Source organism: Prenolepis imparis, unplaced genomic scaffold (assembly GCF_030444845.1).
Source record: "Prenolepis imparis isolate NDT839.2.m4 unplaced genomic scaffold, iyPreImpa1.0 SCAF_4, whole genome shotgun sequence".
NCBI classification, from domain to species: Eukaryota; Metazoa; Arthropoda; class Insecta; order Hymenoptera; family Formicidae; genus Prenolepis; species Prenolepis imparis.
In genome coordinates, this window is record NW_028141162.1 from 1,083,564 (window position 1) to 1,098,603 (window position 15,040).

The 15,040-nt window shown below is 35.8% G+C and overlaps 2 protein-coding genes across 9 annotated transcripts in view; one reads left to right on the forward strand and one right to left on the reverse strand.

Moving 5' to 3' along the window:
- Window positions 1-84: 84 nt before the first annotated feature.
- Window positions 85-3,023, reverse strand: Car (vacuolar protein sorting-associated protein 33A). Its single transcript, XM_083035475.1, has 8 exons — window positions 2,846-3,023; window positions 2,536-2,732; window positions 1,799-2,283; window positions 1,563-1,683; window positions 1,336-1,496; window positions 703-1,248; window positions 492-614; window positions 85-406 (listed from the first exon to the last, which is right to left on the reverse strand). Exons 1-8 carry the CDS (start codon window positions 2,948-2,950, stop codon window positions 318-320), a joined length of 1,827 nt encoding a protein of 608 aa, XP_082891601.1. The 5' UTR covers window positions 2,951-3,023; the 3' UTR covers window positions 85-317.
- A 4,434-nt stretch (window positions 3,024-7,457) lies between these two features.
- LOC145935653 (uncharacterized) overlaps window positions 7,458-15,040 on the forward strand; it is a 131,921-nt gene continuing 124,338 nt past the window's right edge. Inside the window, exons 1-2 of one of the 8 annotated variants that reach the window (XM_083037146.1) lie at window positions 7,458-8,143; window positions 11,667-14,102. In XM_083037146.1, the coding sequence (XP_082893272.1) occupies window positions 13,953-14,102 (150 nt within the window). In that variant the 5' untranslated portion in view covers window positions 7,458-8,143; window positions 11,667-13,952. Of the gene's footprint in view, window positions 8,144-9,200; window positions 10,961-11,341; window positions 14,103-15,040 lie in introns of those variants that run through there. The other 7 variants (XM_083037147.1, XM_083037149.1, XM_083037148.1 and 4 more) reach the window with 7 other exon arrangements.

A 15,040-nucleotide genomic window follows, 5' to 3' on the forward strand; every position in this document is an offset into this window, starting at 1 on the left:
TTTCAGATAATTAAAATAATAAATATTGCATCTATAATTCACAATGAAAATCTGTATATAAATAGAAAAGTACTTATTACGTACTTACAGCTTACAGCAGTGTATATTATTTCGTATATACACATATTATAAAATGCATACATCAATATGTATATCTTAGAAAATTATCTTACCTTTTAAGAATTAAGTGTATAATTGGATAAATATAAAATAAAATGATTGGGAAGAAAGATATGGTATTTACAGGAGTTTCGTTTTATCACGTGAAAATTATTAAATGTTCCTACTTTAGTATTTTAGTGTATGCGTTCCCCAGTTCACGTGTGCTCTAAGTCTTCCATCAAGGAAGTGAGAAACGTGTCGCCATTAATTAATCTAGTAGTGCCCACGACAAATTCAACATTTACTGAAATTAGATTTGTATTACATTTAATTATATGTCTCTATGTTTATTAATGTAAACAAATAAGTGTATCCCGCAAAATACTTACAATCTTCTTGCTGTGATAGAAAGCGAAGAGCAGATATCTCAGCAAAAGTACATCCACCGATAAAAAATACCATAATTAATTTTGGTGGTTCGGAACTAGAATCTTCACTAGTAATGGAATTTCCTGGAATAAAGATTTATTATATCTTGGAAATAAACATATAATTAAAACAAACAATATATAATAAAATGAATTTAAATATATAACTTACGTCTCACCAATGAAGATGTATTATATGGAGCACTGCTTACGGTAGGACCTGGTAGTAATCCCATCACATCGTTTAATCTTTGCCATCCGTTTGGCTGTATTAGTTGTTCCGCCAGTCTCACGCTCAGTGGTGCATATATCGAATGTACGTAACTGATATCTTTTGGTGTTATTTCACTTTCGTCCTCGACTGTGAGCCTTAATGCTTTTCTTAAAACCGCATACTGTCGCACTGACTGCTGTTGTTTTAGCAATCCAGCCTTTTCCAAATTTAATATCGTTGGCAAATGTTGAAAGCCATAAGTATGAATTATTTCTCTTTTATAATAATCTAACAGTTTCGGTTTTAAGCCAGAGTTTGTCAACGATTGGATACAAAGAAGACGTAAAACTTTAAGTAATGGCTGTTGTTGCGCAATCATATCTTCAATGTATGCATTTGGTTTGTCAGTGTCGATACAATTTAACAATTCTTGTTCAACTTGCAATGATTCCAAAAAGTTGCTCGAGTCGGTGACTTCTTTTATCATCTCCGCGATTGTAGTGTCTAATTAAATATATTAAAACACAAAATAATAAAAACAATATATCAAAAAAATCATACAAGGATTTAAGAATATCTTGTATTACTTACGCCTTGCTATAGATTGTTTCGTTGCTAGCATGTGTGGTAATCTTGCAACAAATTGTTTGATTTCTTGCACGCTCTTGTCTCCGTGTTTTTCGTCAAACTGAGATGAAATTACTTTAGCTTTTTTACTAAGAACTGGACCAACACCATTAAAATTCTTATCTCTGCAAAAATAAAGGTTATAAGGGCTACTATAGAAAAAAGGGGCTACTATAGATAAAATTACATACCTAATCTCAGCAAAAAGTTCTTCTCCTGAATTCAATATGATTTGTTCCTTTTCATTTAGTGATATTGCTGTAGGAGAATCTTCAGAATCATGAAACTTTCTTGCTGGTAATTGTACAGTATCTAAAATAAAGTGAAAAGATATTTCATATATATCAATTGAGAAATAATATTAAAATTAAATAAATACATCATAATTGCAAATATATAAAATCACAATATAAGATTGATACTTTACTATATTTTATCCCAAATATTTCATCAATTAGACCTTCGTACGTCAACTGGGTGACTAGGGGTGAAAGTAAATCCACAGATCGATCCAATAACAACAAATGTTCAATAGTAACAGATGAGGTGGAAATTGCTTTACTATCTTCTTCTTCTCTGCTCAATCTCTCTAATAATTCCCACACTTTACTAGCAGCTGGCCCTCTTCCTGTCACTTTTGAAATTTTTCCATATAATTTCTGTAGACCTTGTATGGCTTGCGCAACTTGATAGAGACAAGTGGGATCATTTTCCAGATGGAATTCTTTAAAGGATCCACTCAACTCCATTGATAGTAGATCATTATCAAATGGGAAAAGATCGCATTTAAATTCTTCTATCAATGTAAAGCTACCAAAGACACCACGATTTTGAAGCTTCTTCTGACAAAGCAGACTCTTGCGTGGCACAAAGAATAAGTGAAATTCTTTACGCGGCCTTTTACCCTCTTCGCTGTAACATAATTATAACAACCAATTATTACAGTGTAATTAATATTACAGCAATTATTATAATAAAGTATTATACAATATAATTTGTACTGACAATGAGACTATTAAGATCAATAAAAAATAAAAATCACAGTATTATTATATATAGAGAGATAACTTTTATTTTAATAATACATATAATTTTTAATCTTTTGTTGATATTTTAAGCTTATTAAAACAACTATATTTCAACAATAATGCAGTGTATACTCACCCATGAACATTTTCAGCAATCAAGTCCATGAGCTCTAATTGTGGTCTCGAGATAAATATGATGTTAGCAATGTTGGGCGGTATTGTCAAAGTTCCGCCGTACAATGGATACATCTTCACGACACCATACTCTTCCAGCAAATTATACTTCGCGACAAGACCGATTGGTCCAGCCAACGATTGATCCCATATAATAGCCTGCAAGTCAAAAAGCAATTATAAAAACTAAAAAATATATATTTATAATCGACATTTCTTTTTATTTCCCCAATTGGAGATTAGATTAGGGTTAGGTAAATTAGTCGCAGTACCTTCGGGCCATCGCACTTTTCCAACAAGCAAAGCAGTCGCTTTCTCGCTTGTTCCTGTATGAGCCCAACATTTAATCTGCCTCCCGTCAAATATGCCGATGACATAATTATATTGTTTATAACGTATTAGCCCCGCGCGACATTACGTCAAAAATCGTCCCGCTGTAGCAGACGACAGCTGATGTTGACAGCAATCTGCGGGTGAGATCTACATTGCTGCGACAAAATGTTTTCAGACATCCTGATTGGCGACTTGAAAATTCCTAGAATTTTAGGAACAGACTCTAGAAATTCCCCAGTCGATAGCCAATAGAAAACGTCGTCCGACAAACATTCATGCGACGCGAAAATTCACCGTGCACTAACGCCCTCTTGGCGGATATTTCTTTCGTGCATTCGTTATTATTTAAACGTAAAAGTTCGCAATGGAAGGATCAACGCGCGTGTCTCGCAAAGTGTCGGTCCGAATAGTTTGTACGTGATTGTTATTACCGCGATATTAATACCAACAATTCGCTTCTCCGCGTATCTTACGTTATTCTTTTCTCCGAAATGTATCGAAAGTGCAACGGTTATGCAATCATTGCCAGAGGTATGTGCCATGTGTACAAAATGTTCTCGTTCTGCAATTAGTTGTGTCAATTACATTTTGCAATATAATGTTTTCAAAATATTTTAGCTTCGTCTGTTTTAGTTGCTTCCCTAGCTCTTTCTCGCGCTTTGAAAATTTTATAATGTATATAATATATATGTGCGTACATTTTCGTGTATATATATACATATATATATATATATATATATATATATATATATATATATATATATATACACATTTTACATTACTATAAATTAGAAAAGGACAGAGGTCTAAAGTTAGGGACGTGAAGTTGCAGACGCGCGACTTGGCTTGCGTCACTTGGACCGTTTCGATATTTCGAGAATCGCAATTACGTTGTTCGATAGACACTTCCGTGCATCATATGCATCGTGTATCATGGCGTCGCGAGTCGCAGAGTGATCGCATTCGAGAATTATCTTGTTCCGTATCCTTCGTGATCGCGTTATTAAAAGTGAATACTCGCGCGCGAAAAGTTATCGCGAAGGTCTCATAAAGTATCGGGCAATGCATTAAATACACGCATCATGTACAATCGCTGTTATACGCCGATGATATTTCGATTTCATTGCAGTGATCTGTGCATCTAAAGTGCCCGAGGTTAGACAGGGGTTCTCCGCTTTACGCTGTTTTCCCGCCAAGATGCATCAAGGGTGTAATGGACGTGATGCGATCATCACCAGGTATGTGTGTAGTGTTAGCTATATACATGTATAGGGTATTGATTGTGCATACTGTTTTTCTTTAATTAGCTGTATCAAATATATCGCTGTAATATTTGATGAGTAACAAACAGCTTTCATAATGTTTGCATATTGATGAGACGCTCCATTAAAAAAAAAAAAATAATATAATTACAAATATAAATATTTTTAATTAAATCACAATATTGTTTTTTATCTAAAGCTTTCAGATTAATATATATATATATGCTAGAATTAAATAAATATCTATTATAGTAAATAGAAATAATAATTTAAATTTTTATATAATAATTTCAAGAAATATTGAATAAAAATTTAAATATATTAAATATTGATAAATTTGAAAAAAAAGAGATTTTTTATTACTAAAATTATTTTATAAAATAAATATATATATAGCAAATTTATAAATTTATTAAATAATAAAAACTTTTATCCTAGAAATGCATTGATCATTGATAAATTAATTTTAATTTTTGAACAACTACATTATTATTTCTTTAGGCCCATTGAAAAAAATTGTGTTTGTTATATTAAAAAGAATAATTTTTTAAACAAAATAATATAAAGTTTGTCTAAATTCGATTAATATTTTTTCACAGAAATTAGCTAATTAAATTTTAAAATATATTAATATGATAAAAAATTAAAATAGTAATATATATTAATATATAAATTAAATAATATATTATAATATCTTATTTTTGATTAATATTTTTTGACAGAAATCAGCTGATAACTGTCAAAATATTATAATATATATATTATAACATATATTATAACATATTATTTAATTTTTATAATACATATTATTTAAAAAATTTTAAAATAATAATATGGTAAAAAATTAAAATAGTAATATGTTGTAAATAATATGTTATAATACCTTATTCTTAATTAATATTTTTTGATATAAATCAGCTGATAACTGTCAAAAATATTATAACATATTATTTAAAACATATTATTATTTTAATTTTTCTAACATATTATTTTAAAAATTAATTAGCAAATTAACGCTTTAATCAGCTGATTTCTGTAAAAAAATATTAATAAACCGAAAATTTGCTAATTAAATTTTAAAATAATAATATGTTATAAAAATTAAAGTAGTATAATATTTTATTTTATTTTATTTTATTTGTTACAGGTAGCATTGCTGATAAGCTGCGCGCGAGTTTGCGAGATTCTCGAGTGTCGAACGGACGTTGATTCGTGCGATTAGTTTTTGCATCGTTTTTTGTCATTGCGCAATGTACGCGAAATATGCGTGCGATTGTAATTATTCGTGTTTTCGCGAGTGTCGTGAATGTTACCATTGACCAAGAGAGGAGGAGGAGGTCCGGAGAGGCATCGAGAGATAGCGGGGCAACTGTAAGGTATGCAAAAAAAATATATAACATTTATTTTAAGAAATACATAATTTTGATTTGTTTAAATATTTCTATATATATGTATTTTATTTGTTATTACAGGTAAGCTTTACAGTTAAGAGAGAAGGAGGAAACCCGGGAAAACATTGGGCGACATTGGGGCAACTATAAGATTATATATAGATTAGGTAAGCAAAATAAATTAACATTTCTTTTAAGAAACATATAATTTTTGTTATATTTGTTTAAGTATCTCGCTATATATGTATGTATTTTATTTGTTACAGGTAGCATTGCTGATAAGCTGCGCGCGAGTTGACTGCGAGATTTTCGAGTGTCGAACGGACGTTGATTCGTGCAATTATAGTTTTCGCATCGTTTTTTATCATTGCGCAATGTACGCGAAATGTGCGATTCACGCGTCGCGTCGGGAGTGCCGTGTAAAGTATCGAACGATCGTAATTATTCGTGTTTTCGCGAGTGTCGCGAGTGCTACCATGGACCAAGAGAGGAGGAGGAGGCCCGGGGAGGCATCGGGCGACAGCGGGGCGACTTTAAGGTATGCAAAATACCTAAAAACATTTTTTGCTACTCTGCATTAAGATATTCGACCGTTTCCAGACTTTCAACACTCTGTGCACATACATACACACACTCACACACACATGTAGGTATATACATAATTACATAATTTGAATATTTTGTTTTCAGATCAACGTGTGTGCTGTGTATACTACAACTCTATTGCACGTATCGGTGAGTGAGAAATTATTTATTTCGATCGAGTTGAAAGTATTATAACATCTCTTTCTAAAAAAAACGCATATTAAGTCCATTCTCGATTCTCGCAAGTATTGTTGCATCTTTTCCACGATGCTTATTGACGACTGTCTCGATTCGCATTGCTCGTTATATTCGTAGCATCGAGAGGCTATCATCGCGAGAGTTAGTAATTTGACAGTTTGTTCAAAATAAAATAAAATAAAATAATATATTTTAAATAATATGTTATAATACTTTAAACTCGATTAATATTTTTGATAGTCAGCTGATCTCAGCTTATCAGCTGATTTTCTGCCAACAATTGTCTTTACAACAGCTTGTGCCTATTTCTCGATATACATAATGTCAATGAATCGATAAAATTGTGCTTATAATTTATTGTCATGTACATTTACACACAAATATCTTTGACTATATTTTATTACACTGAGAGAATTTTCTCTTAGAATTTATCCTGAAAATCATAGTAATCGTGGGACAATATGGTATGGAAAGAATTTTATGAGAATTTTTCTGATTAATATTTATCACAATAAAAATAATAACATCTATCACAATAAAATACTAAACTGCATAGTAAAATTAATCAAACATATTTTATATTTTATTGTAATAGATATTATTTTTATTGTGATAAATATTAATCAGAGAAGTTCTCATAATTCTTTCTATACCATATTGTCTCACGATTACCATGATTTTCAGGGTAAATTCTAAGAGAAAATTCTCTCTGTGTATATATTATATTAATTTTTTAATATTAACATATGATTGTGCACATTGTGCGATATACCGAGAAGCATTATCAGTTTATTATATCGGACCGAGTTCTGTGTCTGTAGAACAGTGTGTCAGTGTTCCGGAGACTGCGCAGCATCCCGTGGGGATAAGCGCGGGGAGAGGGTGAGATAGGGGAGGTAACTTTGGTTTTTAATCCGTGGATGTAAAGGGTCGTAGTGGGAGTCGCATCCTCGCAACCCTCTCTTCTCGTCGTACTCTTCTCGCCAATTCGATTCCACCCCCCGTTTGCGCTCTCCCGCCCCTCCTTGTCGGCTTTCCACTCTGCTGTTCTCTCCCCCAATGCCCCACCATCGTCGTCAATCCTCCCGCCACGTCGTCTGTCGTCCCGACGTCCTCTCTCTTACACCCTCCGTGCTTCTCGTCAGGCGGGGGTTGCTACCGGTCTTCTAGTGACTTTCGTCGTCGGGGGTCGCGTGACACGTGCGTGAGTTAAATACCGGTTCCCGCGGTCCCGGTTTCTCCATCCCGAACGATACGACGATCAGGTGATTCCGCGTGGACATCGCGATCGGATGAGAGATCGGTGAGAGATCGCGTCGTTTGGTGACACAGTTGGCGAATTCACGCGAATCGCGAAGAGGAGGCGATGAGAAACCGAAGATCGTGATATATATACTTTGTGATCCGTCATCGGACTTCCTCGAGGAAGACTTCAAGATCGGTGCGCGTTTCGCCGAAGGGATTTTCGGCGGATCTCTTCGATGTCTTGTGATATCCGTTAAGGATCGGGTATCTTCAAGTAGTTATACCGAGTAGTTCGCTCTTCGGAGAGCCTTCATGTATAGTATCGTCTTCCGATATCTATATCCTGAGTGAAACGCGAAGCGATCGAAGGTGGTGGTTCACGAGCAGAGCGCGACAGTCAATATTTGATGGAATTATATCGCTCTCGGAGTTTACGATTCTATTATTATAATCCACTCTTTCATAAGTATAACCAGATTTGCCCTACTGACATTAAATCAGTCTCGCGAATGGTACTCGCGTATTCGCGTTTCTTTTCATTCTTTACGAGCGCGAGGTAACAATGTTTCTTAACGGAAAATTACAACAATTCCGTAATCGGAAGTCATTTTCTTGCATTGTGTCGTTATGGCGTTTACAGCTCTCGTTACGTTCGTGTCAACGAATTTTTTCTTTCACTTCTCTCTCTCTTTCTTTTTGTCTCTTATTTCATAAATGTTTTATTTTACAATGTCTTCTGTCCATAATAATTATCGATATTGAATTATTGAATAAGAAACGGAGTAAAACAATTATTATAATTATGCCAGTTTTCTGTTCGGTGCATGCAAGGATGAGGCATGACATATAGAGATAGGTCAAATTCAATTTTGCGATGCCCCATAATTAATTCAAAGCGATTCCTCTAAAATAAAGCGTCCGCACAGTCCGAGGGATTATTAAAAGCCTTAGATCTAGGAAGCAAAGCGATGTTATAATTGCATTTGGCCCCCAACAGCTTCCCCAGTTTAAATTGATACAACACTCTAAAAGAGAAATATCATAATATCGTAATACAACAGTCAAAGAAATTGGCGTGGGGAATTGGATCTCCTTTGCGCGAACGTGATTGCGAGAAGAGAAAGATAGGGAAAAGGAAGAGCTGACGAGATATTAGCTGTAAGCTTTCTTAATAACAATGCTGTCTCTTTCATTTTATAGCGAAGCTCGCGAAAAAAAAATCTTTAGAATTGTTCTCGCGTTATTTTAGCAGGACACGTGCCTTATATATCGGTTTTATTTGCTACTTCATATTTTTTAGTTGAGTTTATGAAATATAACAGTAATTTATTTAAACCATATCTTATAATTATTATTAATTAATTTTCCATAAATCTTTTATCTATAATTTTTGTCTTTTAATAATTTAATTATTTTAAATAATTACATTTAGATATATAAAAATGCATATAACATATATGTCAAGAAATGAAAACTATCAGTTTTTTAAATTAGCATATATGTGTCACGATGTGAAACATCATATATATATATATATATATATATATATATATATATACATATATCAGAGTTAATTATTTTAATTATTATTTGTATTATTAATAATTTCTCATCTCACTATTCTCAATATTTTAATTTCTTTTCCCTATTTTTTCTGCTATAGCATCATGCAAGTTCAAAGTTTAAAGCGACGGTTTAAAGCGAAAAGCTCTTATCTTCTTTTCTTTAGACAGGTATCTTTTCTCGGTAAAGCTCTTGCAGAGAGCTTTCTCGAACAGTTCTCTCTCTGCCACACTATACTTGATTCCGATTCCTCTCAGATCCTTCGTAATCGTCGATTCGAGTGATCGATAACACCCTTCGAAATCACCTTTTCTGTTCATGTCCCTTTCATAGATACGAGAGAAAGATAAGAAAAAACAGTGATTGTGATTAATTTCTTTCTATTTGCTCTACAATCAAATGTTTGTAAAAAAATAAAAAAATTGAAAGATATGAAATATTTTAACAAAACAGGAGTTTTGACAGATTTATAAGTGGAATATAATATAAATATAGCAAAATAATTCGATGAATTGTTTGATTGAATTAAATGGAAAAGGTTTCAGTTCAGAGAGAATTGTACCCCACTCACACACACACACACACGCGCGCACACCTGAGTATATATATACTCTGCCCCCCCTAGAAAAATGTTATAAGGGCGCCCATGATTGTACCTCTTCTTTGTTTATCCTGATTAAATTAAAATATGTATATAATCAATCTGAATATACTATATACACATTTCATACATAATAGCAAATAGACTTTTCAGTAATTTTCTGTGCAAAGAATTCAGAGTATTTTACATTATAATATGATATAATATTATCAATATTAAAAATTATATATTTTTAAATGATTATTGTGTTTCTATGTAGTATCTATATAATATATATAGTAATATATTTTTCTTCTCGTGTGCGGAAATAAAAATCGATGAACCAACATCGAGAAGTAATTGGTCCGTTCAATTATAAGTTAAAAAAGTTAGAAAAATAGGAAGATATATACTCTCTTTTTTTCACTCGTCAGTCTCGTGGTAAGATTCTTCTTCAGGCATGCAAAATTACAGCAATGAAACGCGAGTGCACATTCGTCGATGATTCATGTGTGCGGAGTTTATGATAATATTTAATCCGGTTATAGCGCGCGTCGAGGCGAATATATGTACATGGCGAATATGTATACATAGGAGCATACTTGGTCAGACTTGGAGTGGTCAGTCGATGATTCCGTTCTTGCCCGTGTCGTTGTCGTTGGCGATAATCCAGTTACAAACCAGAGTGGCTACGAATGTATGTATTATACTACGCGATGCCACGTCGTCAACCTGTCAGCTGCGCGTTTCGACCGAGTTCTTTTTTTTTTATTTTTCGATTTCGCACTTCTCATACCGTGTGGTGGTGAAGTGGACTGAGTTTGTGATGCGCATCGCGTTAATCATCCCCCGGTGAACGATACCGCGGGATTTCGTCGTCCGGATTAACATCGCGCACGTCGCATTCGCTTCACGTTCCGTTTTAATGCGATTGCCTCGTCGGTCAGCCACATTCGTCGTCATCGTCGTCGTCGGTCGACATGTCGTCCATTCATCTATATCGTATGTCCATGTCATTCATCATCGGCGACTTCCTCCGTTAACGCCACACATCCCTTACCGGGGGGAGGGGAATCGTCGTCTCTCGCGATCGTAACATCACGTATCCTGGTTCTCTCTGGTGAAAGCCAGAAGACGCGTGCGGGCCTCGTTTATTCGCGTCATCGAGCACTGGATGCACTTGTCAAAGTGTCGCGCTTGTGTCATATATCGCGCTGATCTGGAGGGATCGTACGTTGAAACATCAAAGTTTCCACATCAAGCTTAATTGCTTATTTGTATTAAATAGATTCATTTTTTTTGTGATTATAAAATTAAATTGTGCATCGAATATCTTATAAACATTTAAAGATTATAGGTTGTGTGTGTATTATATTATAAATCTGAAGATCACACACACATACATGTAGATTGAAATATTAAAGTCTCCATATATCAATTTTTCTTTTCATAGTTGGTCGTTTCTTTTCGTGATATCATTGCGTATGCTCGAAATATGCTGAGAACTTAAAAATATTATATAATACAATATATCGTGTTCACTTGGACGATCACAGGTCGTGCATTTGCATTATATATTATAGGTTTTTCTCATAGTGTAGAATTTTGTAGATTCAAAGCTGCTATATTACAAGTTGCCTCCTTATATAAAGTTGCTTTATCGTCGCTATTGTTGTGAGATTACATTGTACATACGGTGATGATCAGAGATACGCTGTTCTATGAAACATTAAGTACCACAAGCACCCTGGATCCTCCGTGATCCCCATTATAGTGATCTAAAGTTACGAGTATATTAAAACTTTATTAATCGCGAACACAAAAAAAGAGAGAGAGAAAGAGAGCCGTTTCAATTCTCGAACCATCATGATGATATCGCAAAATTCGGGAAATGCTGCTTCACGACGAGGCTCTTAATCTTCTTTCTACCCTTAAGCTTGCATCGAAGTGACGCGCGACAGTGACAATAAACTCGCATTTTATTCGACTCGAAGAATTAAAGAGACGGATCTTCGAACGATATCCAACGACAGATAAAAAAACGTGAAACACAGTCTACTTTTTCCCTCGTCATCTCGAAACGTCGTCTTGATAGTAATCGACCGCGTAGAAGTGAGAAAGGAGGAAAGCTGTGAACTACGAGGGATATCGAACGTAAAGGGGAGAGAGGACACGTACAAGAAATTCAAATATCGTTACGATCGATCGGGGCCATCTTGCAGCTTCCCTTCGTGCTCTCCCGGGCGATCGACACCGTACATACAAGCATTACGGATTGTGTAAGCTCCGCATTTACCAAGACTTATATAGAATCGCGAGAATGTACAAGTGGCGAGAAACGTTAACGCGAGCGTTCGCGTCCCGACAACTCGGTGAAAAACCCAACTCGTCTTAAGCACCAGCAATCGAAGTTGGTTCGTTAAATCGTATTGGAGTGTTCCGAGTTATTAGCCGCTTGTGATCGAGGCAAAGTGATAAGCGACGCGATTAACCGAGGATGGAGAGGAATCGGAGGAACAAGAGGTCGTCTCATAAGCGTGAAAGGACAAGATTCGCGTCCCCGTGCATTTCCTCTTGAGACTCGCGACTCGCGTGTCTCCGATTAATTGTAATTCCGCGTTCATTCAAATCACGAGATCCGCGCGCGATCGATCGCGAATTAGCGAACGAAACGCCGCCGGCGATGTTTGTCGCAGACGTGGATAATACAAATTTACAGATCGACGTGAGCGCAAGAGAAACGCGGAGCAGCTGTATCTCGTATCTCGCGCGACGTTTTTCCACCCTCTTGGAAAGAATTCCGACGAAGACGATCCTTATCGGACGGATCGCATTTACGTAAACGGATTTACGTAAACAGAAACGACGATCTGCGAACATCGAATATTTGGAAAGCGCGGACAAAGGAAGAAAGGACGAGATTGAAGGGGTCAATTTAGATTAGAAAACGATAGAGTCACGTTTTCTCGCATAAACGGACTCTCGGAATCGCCCTGCAACCGCTAATCGATTCGACTTGGAACCATCGAAGACCGACCGAAACATCAAAAAGCGCGTATCTAAAATTGAAAGAAATTTATCGTATAAAGAACCAAGAAAAGTTTTTCTCGTCGGAAATTTTATCCAATCGAGTATATCTTATACTTTTAATCGAGTATCCCGGTGGAGTAATCTAGAATGTTGTGCGGAAATCTCGTAAGAGAGAGATTCTGCTACGAAGTAGAAGCCGATTAATATATCAGAGCCCCGAGAGTTGGATTAGAAGATTGAAGATCTTCGTCAAGGTAGATTGACGAAAGGGAGGATCGTGATAGATCGACGATCAAACGGCGAAAGAAGGATTTCTGAGATTACGGCTGGTCACAATTGGGATCGGGATCGATCGAGATTTAAAAGGTCGCGAAACGAGGAGTCGAAGGTACGTCGAGGGACATCGAGGAACGGAGAGGAAGCCGGAAGGACCATCGGGAAAGAAGGCAGGACGGACGGGAAGTCACGTACACTTGCATTTTTGCTCTCGCGGGAAATCAGCGACTGTAGAAAGGCGAGACTGTCAAGGAGATCAACGAATAGCGAGACGCCGTTGTCGTTCTTTATCACGGGGTAGCCGGGGCAGATTGATAACGAGTCGATCGTCACGCCTCAGCGGAAACGATCCCATACGCAACGGAGACTTGTTCAAAGGTGATCTCGTTCGGAAGGTGACTCTTCTCGGCATCTTCGTCCTTCGTTTCGACCGCATGTCGGAAAATTGTCTCGAAATTTTTTTTTTCATGGCGCGCTGCTTCGCACCGTTCGCGCCTCATCGAAAATTGCGGCTCGTTATGCAAACAAGGGGCGAGAAAAAAAGACCAAAGTTTCTCACTTCCGAAAATAGGATTATATGAAATAAGCGTCGTCAAATAAATTCGATAGAAAGTCGCGGCTTACCGAGATAAGACGCGAGATAATTCAAAAATTGAGACTAAAGAGATCGAGCAAGAGAGCGTATCCGAAAGGCAAATATTGACAACGCTAACATCGCGGCGAATATTCGGCGGAAAAATTCGGCAGAAAAGGCCTTTCTCACCGCTTTCCTCCTTCGACAACTTTCGGCCCGGCAATCTATCCGCGCGTCGCCATTTACGGTGGCTTAAGGATATCACGAGGGATCCAGGATGCGTCACGGCCTCTCCCGCGAACTTGTCGGGAGTATCAGACCTTTTATCGGGAACAGGGAGAAATGAAGTTATCAGTGTCGGCTTACACAGCTCAGGCCAGTGCTCACAAAAATCTCTGCAGTTATCAGCAACAGCGAAGCTACGGGGCAACCAATCAAGCATCCACGGCCCGGACCCCCTCAGACTTCACGACGGTCCTTCCTGCCCTCAAGGTACATTAGGTTATTCGTCTATCACGGCTTTCTTTCATTGTTTACAGCGCTTCTAGTTAATTAGCTAACTAATGTATTATGAGATGTTACGATGATTATCAATTTGATAAAATTTGACACAATTTTTTTATTCTCTTTTTTTGTTTAAGATTTAATAGTGCATATATAATATAAATCTTTCTCTAGTCTAAGCTACTCTTTATCTAGGAATTCTTTGATCAATTTCTAGTTCACTTTTTTTTCTAATGTGATCTATAATAACTGAAGTTGAAGGGTGAAGTAGGTGGTGACGAAGCCTTATTACGATTGTACGTTACACTTCGCTACTCTTCCGTTAATATGGGCCGTGATACACGTACGTTGGGCGAGAACAACGCCTGAAGCTTAAAGTTAGATATAGGGTGTCCAAGAACTATCGGATATTCTGTCAACCACAATTTTTTTGCTTTAAGATGATTTTTTTAACAAAAATATTGATTTATTGACATAAATATCATCATTTATCGGACATTTACATGTCTGATTTTTAATATATTCTTTATCTTTTATGATTAAGCTTTGAATTAAATTTTTATTGAAATATATTTGAGATTGATTGAAAAATAAGATTGTGTCATTAATTTTCTCTCTTTTTAGTTCACTAAAAGCTTTTTATTTTTGATTATTAGTTGTCCGAAAATGGCACGTGCCGCGATATTCTTGTTCGAGAAGAATCGATATCAAAGTTGTCGAGGAATATGTAGTTAAAAGTAAAAGGGCATCCGATAATTTTTTTGAAGTATTCTTTACAATAGCGTAATTATACTGAAAAGCATAATTTTTGATAATTCTACGACATCCTATATAATGTTCGTACCTACTTTTACCCATACAATTTACAGAATTTGTTGTACTCGTCGAGAACTAGTGGAACATTAGATATATAACGTTATGGTAGA

Excerpts from the sequence above, each read along its gene's own strand:
- Car (XM_083035475.1), bottom strand. The coding sequence starts at position 2,950 with ATGTCATCGGCATATTTGACGGGAGGCAGATTAAATGTTGGGCTCATA. Across the intron at positions 1,684-1,798 it reads AATATTTGGGATAAAATATA|ATACTGTACAATTACCAGCA; the intron begins GTAAAGTATCAA and ends ACTTTATTTTAG. Across the intron at positions 1,497-1,562 it reads GAACTTTTTGCTGAGATTAG|AGATAAGAATTTTAATGGTG; the intron begins GTATGTAATTTT and ends TTATTTTTGCAG.